Consider the following 8824-nt stretch of genomic DNA (forward strand, 5'->3'; position numbering starts at 1 on the left):
AAGCCAGTGGCACATACCTGTAATCCCAGTGATTTGGGAGGCTGAGACAGGAGGATCCCAAGTTTAAGACCAGCCTGAGCAACATAGTGAGGGCTTAAGAAATTTAGCAAGACCCTATCTCAAAATAGAAATTAAAAGCATAGGGGACAGCCTGGAGTTATACTCAGTGGTAGAGTGCTTGCCTCCCACGTGTGTGGGGCCCTTGGTTCCATCTTCAGCACCATAAACAAACAAAAATATTGTGCCCATCTACAACTTAAAAAAAAAGTGCAGGGGATGTAACTCAGTGGTACAGCAACCTGGGTTTAATCCCCAGTACCAAAAGGGGGGAAAAAAAAAAAAAAACCTATTGGAGAACAAAGGAATTTAATATGTACTGAGGACCTACTAAATGATGAACACAGCATTGTACTGATCGTCTCTATAAAACAGACTGTTAAATCGCCCAGGATCCTAAAAATACATCGTGTGGAAGCAGGAATATGAACCCCAAGTTTTTGGTTAAGTCTACAAGCATTTGCCTATGGAGGAAAAAAAATAGGACCTATTACTACACTCTCAACCCTTGGGTACTGCCTGAGGTTGTAAACCGTATTGTAATAATGACATGGCCATACTCACAATTCAATTAAGTAATTGCCATCATACCCCTAAACCAGGTCCAGCTCTACTTTTTTCTGTAACCTTTCTTGCTAACATGTCATGTAATTTATGTTTATTATCTGACTCCACACTTTTCCTCCCCACAGAGCTACTTCAGATTTTTCTTTTTGAGGTGCTGGGGATGGAACCGAGATATAGCACATCTATGCACGTGTTCTACCACTCAGCTACACCTCAGCCCCGGGAAATATTTTCTCAGCAACAATTTGTACATGTATTTCCGGAGCAAAAGCAGTTTCCACCTTGGCAGAACCAGAAGCTGGAGGACAGTTACTTCACAAATAGGGCTGCTCCCCCAGATCATGTATTAAACCAACAAGCTCAAGGTCAGGTGAAACGGCCTGACTCTCGCTTTTTCCCTTTAGTAGAGCCTTGCAAAGGTTCTAATCAGACTGTGATTCTCGACTGGCATAACCCCCAATCTCAATTTCCCAATTAATAATAACAAGCATTGTATCCAAGGTTTTAATTTGTGAGGAAGAAGGTACGTAAAGCCTTTCACAGAGCGTCCACAACAAAACTAGCCTATACCAATTGTTAACTCTCACGACTAATGACTTCCTATTCGTTCTGTGCTTCGCCCACTTTAATCAAGGGAAGCGTGCGCACAACTCCTCTCTGGGCATGCGCATCAATATAAGGGCCGCGCCCTTTCGTAATTAAATCATTGAGGTGAGGCAAAGTAGACTAGCTTCTGCCCAGCTCAGTATAATTTTGTGGTTAAAACAATTTAAGGCACGTCACAACACAAGCTAAAAGTGATAGAAAGCTCCGCGCCCTCCTTGACAGAACTGCGGCACCGCGAACTCGCGTCCCGGAAAAATCAGGGTCTCTCAAGCCCGCCCCGGCTCTGCGCTAGAAGCCGAGCCAAGCCACCAGCAGCTAACAGGGGAGGGAGCAGACCGCCTTGCCGACTTTTCATTGGCCCAGGGTCACAAAGGCTGGAAGCTTCTCCCCCTTCCGGTTTCTGAGTGGTTGAGGCTAAAAAACAACGCCTATCATCATTGGCTGAACCCGGCTGTCAGTCGTTTCGCGTCTCGCGGCGCGGCACGGCTCGGCGAGGCCTATAGAGCAGCGTCGAAGCCTGCTGCAGGGAGAAGATGGCGGTCGCAGTGAGAACTTTGCAGGAACAGCTAGAAAAGGCCAAAGAGAGCCTAAAGAATGTGGATGAGAATATTCGCAAGCTCACCGGGAGAGACCCGAATGACGTGAGGTAAGGGCCGAACGGGAGCTGCGAGCTTGAAGAGGCATCTCCAGTCTAGGTGAATTGGGGACGGGGAGGTCGGCCCTCTCTGAGAGGGCTGGAACATCCAGGCCTGTTCCCCGGGCGGCGGTAGAACCCCGTCCTCGGCGGGGTGGGGAACCTCCCGGCTCCCACTGTAGGGCGCTGGGCTTAGGTACTTGCGGAAGGAGAGGGAGGCCTGGAAGCGCTAGAATGGCCTCCCGACCTGTGAGGAGGCCCGGACTGCCGATTCCCGCCCTCGGCGCTGCAGGCCCGGAACTACAGCACAAAGCCCATTCGCGCTGCCTCGGCCACTCGGCCCGGCCTAGCCCGGAGACCCACCTGGGCCATACTCGGCTACCTCGCACACAGGCTGTGGACTAGGTGCCACTTTCTTGGGGATGGCGGGCTAGGGCCCGACTCAGGTTTGTTAATGTGTGGTGGCATCGAGTCAGTGTAAATTCTGAGATAGCGGTCTTGGAAAAAGAAGGAAATTTAATGAAATTATATTTCCCGATCTGCTTTAAAATACATGGATATTAAACCGTCATTTTAGAACGATTGTTATTTTTTTTTCCCTGTGATGTGCCACATCTGTGAAAGTGCCTTAGATGTGTCTACATATGATTTTTTTAATTGATTGTAAATCTTTTGTAGGCCCATCCAAGCCAGATTGCTGGCCCTTTCTGGTCCTGGTGGAGGTAGAGGACGTGGTAGTTTATTGCTGAGGTAAGATTTCCTTAAGACTTAAACTCGTACTGTAACTGTTGGTACTTCCTATGTTAATATATTTGAACCAAATTCATGCAAATATTAGAATAACAGTGTTTGTGTTATCTTTATTTTGTTTAATGCTGTGATATGCTAGTTTTCTGTGTAGTTATCCTGCATCTTCATTTGTGTGTGCAGCTAGGGATTAAAGAATATATTTTCTATATAAACTTAATTGTACTTTTTAAAGTAATATAAAACTCTTTTGGAGGGGTAGATGTTGCTTACTGCATGCACTAAGCCCAGGGTGCAAACCCCAGTACTAAAAAGAAAGGGGAGGGGGGCTTTTTGGAGTGAATGCATATTTAAGGCTACTTCAGTGGGAAGACTGTTTTTTCTTTAATTCACCCAGATTTTCTTGCAAGTGGAAATACCAGTTCTGTCTTTGTATTTCAAGTGCTTTTATATTGGATATTTTTAATTGCAGGCGTGGATTCTCAGATAGTGGAGGAGGACCCCCAGCCAAACAGAGAGACCTTGAAGGGGCAGTCAGTAGGTATGTTAAAAAAAGGGGGGGGGGTTACTCTGTGGGGAGGGAACATGCCTGTAATCTCAGAAGCTAGGGAGCTAACGCAGAAGGATGGAAAGTTCAAGGTCAGTCTGGGCAATTTAGTGAGACCATGTATCGAAATGAAAAGGGCTGGTGATGTTAATTCAGTGCTATAGTATCCCTAGTTTCAGTCCCTAGTACTGAGAAAATAAATACATAAAAATTGAACGAATGTAACTCAGTGGTAGAGCACCCCAGGTTTAAGCCTTAGTACCACCTTTTTAAAAATACTTGAAAACGTTCTAGTATGTTCTCCTTTCTGAAGTGGTACACAAATATAAACATTTAATAGACATTATTGAATTGAATTGTATTAGGATTAGTAGTATACCACTTCTCACTGAGGATCTTTAGTATTTGTTCAAACCAAGACAGCCAGCAATCTTCAAAACTCAGATATTCAGGGCTGGGGATACAGCTCAGTTGATAGAGTGCTTACCTCAAATGTGAAAGTGCTGGGTTTGATCCCCAGCACTACAAAAGAAAGAAACAGTTATTCAGGAAGCGGTGGCACATGCCTATAATCCTAGCATTTTTTGAGGCTAAGGCAGTAGGATCATGAGTTCAGGGCCAGCCTCAGCAACTTGGCCAGGCCCTGGTCAACTCAGTGGACCATGTCTCTGAATAAAATATAAGGGCTGGGGATGTGGCTCAGTGGTTAAAGCAACCCTGGGTTCAATACCTGATACCAATAAATTAATAAATATCCACTCAATGATAACTCAAGTTTTATTTAAAAAAAAAGATGATGTTACAGAATATCCAAAATTGGTTGGAACATTAATTGCTGGGATAGAGGGCTTCTGGAGATGAGTCCTAGAAAAAGTAGGCATTTGCCATTAGTATGCACTTATCTCAAATTCTACAGTGGTCATTATTATTATTATTATTATTATTATTTTTTTTTTGATGCAGGCTGGGCGGGGAGCGACGGACAAGAAGAGAATCACGCCAAGAAAGTGACCCAGAGGATGATGATGTTAAAAAGGTACTGAGATTAAAAGAACATATTAGAGAATTAATATAGTACTTTCGCTTTACTGCTATCCCTATGCTAGTTAAATTTCTGAGATTATGTGTTTGTTTGTTTGTTTGTTTTCTTTCTTTTTGCAGCCAGCGCTGCAGTCTTCAGTTGTAGCTACCTCCAAAGAACGCACACGTCGAGACCTTATCCAGGATCAAAATATGGACGAAAAGGGAAAGCAAAGGTATCTGTAGAATGCTTCTAGTGGGAAAATCTGTCACATGAATTGTTGGATTTATCAAATGCCCATAGTTTCTCTTGGAAAATGGCAAGTTTAATGAAATGAATCCTATTGAATTTTTTTTCTGCTTTTTAGGAACCGACGAATATTTGGCTTGTTGATGGGCACCCTTCAGAAATTTAAACAAGAGTCTACTGTTGCTACTGAAAGGGTATTTATGCAATATTTTGTTTGCTTTGATTATTTCAGTTACCAGAGTATTCATCTTTTAAAAAGAAAAAAAAAAAACTTAAAAGCTCTTTAGACTTAATTTCAAGCCTAAAATAAAGTAAGAATTCATTAAACTTTCTAAGATTGTTGTATTTTCAGCTGGTGACAGGGGTGGGAGTTGCTGTATATTGAATGAACTTCTATTTGTGGTACAAAGACCATGACCTGTAAATTTTGAGAACTGGATTTTAATCTAAGCTCTTTAACAATCTCATTGTGTAGTTAGACAAATCCCTTTATTTCTCTAGGTCTCAGTACTTTCTTTGAAACAAAAGTAGTTGATTTTGCAACTAGTCCAGTGATCATAATTTTTAAGACGCGCACACACACATCTACCCTTCACAGTTTATTTAACTGTCACCTTTCTAGAATTTTTCTTTTGTTAAAACTACAAAATTGTGTCTGGAGTTTATTCTCAGGTTATTGCTTCTAAAAGAGAACTACTACAGTTGAAAGGGAGTTAGCAATTCAATTATGGGTGATTCATAAATTATTTTAGTTTTTACATGTTAATTTTGAGACTGTAAAAAGCTTAAAAGCATGTTAATGTTTGAAGAATAAGTTGATAGGTTTTTGAAGCAGGCAGAGAGGAAAAACACTACTTTGTTGGTTAGGACTCCTGTCACATTGTTTGATTTGGAGAAAAGAACAAATGAAGATAACTTGGAAGGGTAGCACCATTCTTTTTAGGTTAACTTATTTAGTTATAGATGGACACAATATCTTTATTTCTATGTGGTGATGTGGTGCTGAGGATCAAACCCAGTGCCTCACACATATGAGGCAAGTGCTCTATCACTGAGCTATAGCCCCAGCCCTGAAGGTTAACTTTTAAGAAAGAACCTTATTTAAACTTTATGATGGAGTGGAACATTGGTCATTTTATGGCTAATGGCTTCTAAATGCTCAGTTCTGGTATCCTAAGTTGAAAAAACGAAACATGCAGAAAAGTTTCTGTAATAAAATTGTAATGTTTCATGTAATCCGGATGTATATTTTTTCTGTAATTAAACTAAAGTCAAGCACTTCTTGATTTGATTTTATCTGGACATAAATATTAAAGCAATTTACTTATTTTTAGCAAAAGAGACGCCAGGAAATTGAACAAAAACTTGAAGTTCAGGCAGAAGAAGAGAGAAAGCAAGTTGAAAACGAGAGGAGAGAACTATTTGAAGAGAGACGTGCTAAACAGACAGAATTGCGGCTTTTGGAACAGAAGGTTGAGCTTGCGCAGCTGGTGAGTAATGTTTCAGAATCCTAGGATTGGTAATCCTTTCTGTTTACAAAAGCACTGACCTTTTACCTCTTCTTTAGCAAGAAGAGTGGAATGAACATAATGCCAAGATAATTAAATACATAAGAACTAAGACAAAGCCCCATTTATTCTATATTCCTGGAAGAATGTGTCCAGCTACCCAAAAACTAATAGAAGAATCACAGAGAAAAATGAATGGTGAGTACATGAAAAAGCCTGTTTTGAAATTTTCTTAATGAATAAGATAATACGTTCACACAGAAATATTTGTTTCCTAAAATAATCATGATTGAATAGTCTAGTTTTGGGGGCAGTTTTGTTTTTTTTTAAGATTTTCTGAGATGCCAGTGAAGTTGGACTGAAGGAGTGTTTCGTGATGGATTTCACCTGAGACTCATTTTGTAGGCAGTGATTATGCATGTGTATTTCTGAAATTATTTGTGTAAGATAACTTTTTGCTTGATAGTTTTGGTAGCCATATAAAAATGCTAATGAGACAAAGTTCATAGAAGGATGTACATATGGAGGTATAAACATTATGATTTATTTTTCCTTGGGATCAGAAAAATTAATGCATGATTATACTAACTATAAAACTGGTTGTGCTTTAAGGAAGTTTTATTAAGTTTCGTCTAGCATAAAGTTGAATAGCAAGAGTGACCTTTCTCATCAGGTGTGGTCCAGTTTTGCCTACTATAGTTTTTTAGTTTCTAGTAGGTGTTTGCTTGAGTTATGTCAGTTTGTAATTATTTATTTGCGATAATCAATATTTTGTCATTATCTCTTTACAAAAAGACATTTAGAAGAAGCTGACAGTTTGTGACCAGGTATAAAGTTGTGACTGAATTTTCTCGATTATAGTAAATTTTACACGTGTAAATTTGTATTTTTAGCTTTATTTGAAGGTAGACGCATCGAATTTGCAGAACAAATAAATAAAATGGAGGCTAGGCCTAGAAGACAATCAATGAAGGAAAAAGAGCATCAGGTGGTGCGTAATGAAGAACAGAAGGCGGAACAAGAAGAGGGTAAGGTGGCTCAGCGAGAGGAAGAGTTGGAGGAGACAGGTAATCAGCACAATGATGTAGAAATAGAGGAAGCAGGAGAGGAAGAGGAAAAGGAAGTAGGTATAGTTCATAGCGATGCAGAAAAAGAACAGGAGGAAGAGGAACAAAAACAGGAAATGGAGGTTAAGATGGAGGAGGAAACTGAGGTAAGGGAAAGTGAGAAGCAGCAAGATAGTCAGCCTGAAGAAGTTATGGATGTGCTAGAGATGGTTGAAAATGTCAAAAATGTAATTGCTGAGCAGGAAGTAATGGAAACTAATCAAGTTGAAAGTATAGAGCCTTCAGAAAATGAAACTAGCAAAGAATTGGAGCCAGAGATGGAATTTGACGTTGAGCCAGATAAAGAATGTAAATCTCTCTCTCCTGGAAAAGAGAATGTTAGTGCTCTAGAAATGGAAAAGGAATCTGAGGAAAAAGAAGAAAAAGATTCTGAGCCCCAGTCTGAGCCTATGGCTCAACTTCAACCTCAATCCCAATCCCAACCTCAGTCCCAACCCCAATCCCAATCCCAATCCCAATCCCAATCCCAATCCCAACCCCAGCTCCAACCCCAGCCTCAACCCCAGCCCCAGCCCCAGCCCCAACCCATACCTCAGTCCCAGCCAGTACTTCAACCCCAGCCTCTCTCTCAGCCTGAGACTTTGCCATTAGCTGTTTTACAGCCACCACCTCAGGTTATTCAGGAGCAAGGGAATTTACTACCTGAGCGGAAGGAGTTACCTTTAGAGACTGTCAAACTTCCTGAGGTGCCTATAGAGCCAATCTTGACGGCACATTCAGAAAGCAAAAGCAAAACCAAAACTAGAAGCAGAAGTAGAGGTCGAACTAGAAATAAAACAAGCAAGAGCAGAAGTCGGAGCAGCAGCAGTAGTAGTACTAGTAGCAGTTCAACCAGTAGCAGTAGTGGAAGCAGTTCCAGCAGTGGCAGTAGTAGTAGTCGAAGCAGTTCCAGTAGTAGCTCCAGTACAAGTGGTAGCAGCAGCAGAGATAGTAGCAGCAGCACTACTAGCAGTAGTGAGAGTAGAAGTCGGAGTAGGGGCCGAGGGCATAATAGAGATAGAAAGCACAGAAGGAGCGTGGATCGGAAGCGAAGGGATACTTCAGGGCTAGAGAGAAGTCACAAATCTTCAAAAGGTGGTAGTAGTAGAGATACAAAAGGATCAAAGGATAAGAATTCCCGGTCCGACAGAAAGAGGTCTATATCAGAGAGTAGTCGATCAGGCAAAAGATCTTCAAGAAGTGAAAGAGACCGAAAATCAGACAGGAAAGACAAAAGGCGTTAATGGAAGAAGCCAGGCTTTCTTAGCCTATTCTTTGCAGCAGAAGATTTCTTGATGAGTAAAAGGATTACCTTTCCTTGTAAGGAGGATGCTGCCTTAAACATTGCATGTTGTAAAAAATCTTTTTGGAAAATACAGACTGTTTGTTTACCAGACATTCTTGTACTTTTTGCATAATTTTGTAAGAGTTATTTATCAAAATTATGTGAGGTTCCAAAATATGTAAAATAATAATAATAAAAAAAGATTAACATCCCTTGTCATCTTTTTTAAATATCCTATACTCTTCAGTAAGAATCTGTATATTTTAATAGTTAAATCTTTAAGTCTGTTCCCTTCTAATTCTGTATCATACATTGCTTTTGTAGAAATAAATGTGCATTTCTTTCATTATTTTTGGGATGTCCTTGTTGACACTTGTATAATAAATATCCTCTTGGTGTCATTTTCAGCTTTTATAACTAGATATTGAACATAATTAGAATGTTTTGAAGGTTTCATCACTTTTATTTACCTTAGACAATTATTTTGAGTTTTCAGA

The 8824-nt window shown here is 40.5% G+C and overlaps 1 protein-coding gene across 1 annotated transcript; it reads left to right on the top strand.

Moving 5' to 3' along the window:
- Positions 1–1702: 1702 nt before the first annotated feature.
- Positions 1703–8383, top strand: Pnn (pinin, desmosome associated protein). The gene is made up of 9 exons (XM_076850234.2): positions 1703–1876; positions 2543–2614; positions 3084–3152; positions 4122–4194; positions 4320–4414; positions 4547–4622; positions 5763–5918; positions 5996–6134; positions 6830–8383. Exons 1-9 carry the CDS (start codon positions 1764–1766, stop codon positions 8284–8286), a joined length of 2250 nt encoding a protein of 749 aa, XP_076706349.2. The 5' UTR covers positions 1703–1763; the 3' UTR covers positions 8287–8383.
- The last annotated feature ends 441 nt before the right edge of the window (positions 8384–8824 follow it).

The sequence above is a fragment of the Callospermophilus lateralis genome, chromosome 3 (genome assembly GCF_048772815.1).
Source record: "Callospermophilus lateralis isolate mCalLat2 chromosome 3, mCalLat2.hap1, whole genome shotgun sequence".
In the NCBI taxonomy this organism is placed as follows: domain Eukaryota; kingdom Metazoa; phylum Chordata; class Mammalia; order Rodentia; family Sciuridae; genus Callospermophilus; species Callospermophilus lateralis.

Bases quoted from the DNA above. Each gene is read 5' to 3' on its own strand.
- Pnn (XM_076850234.2), top strand. From the start codon at position 1,764: ATGGCGGTCGCAGTGAGAACTTTGCAGGAACAGCTAGAAAAGGCCAAA. The intron at 1,877-2,542 runs GTAAGGGCCGAA...AATCTTTTGTAG, and splicing joins AGAGACCCGAATGACGTGAG to GCCCATCCAAGCCAGATTGC. The intron at 3,153-4,121 runs GTATGTTAAAAA...TTTTTGATGCAG, and splicing joins CTTGAAGGGGCAGTCAGTAG to GCTGGGCGGGGAGCGACGGA.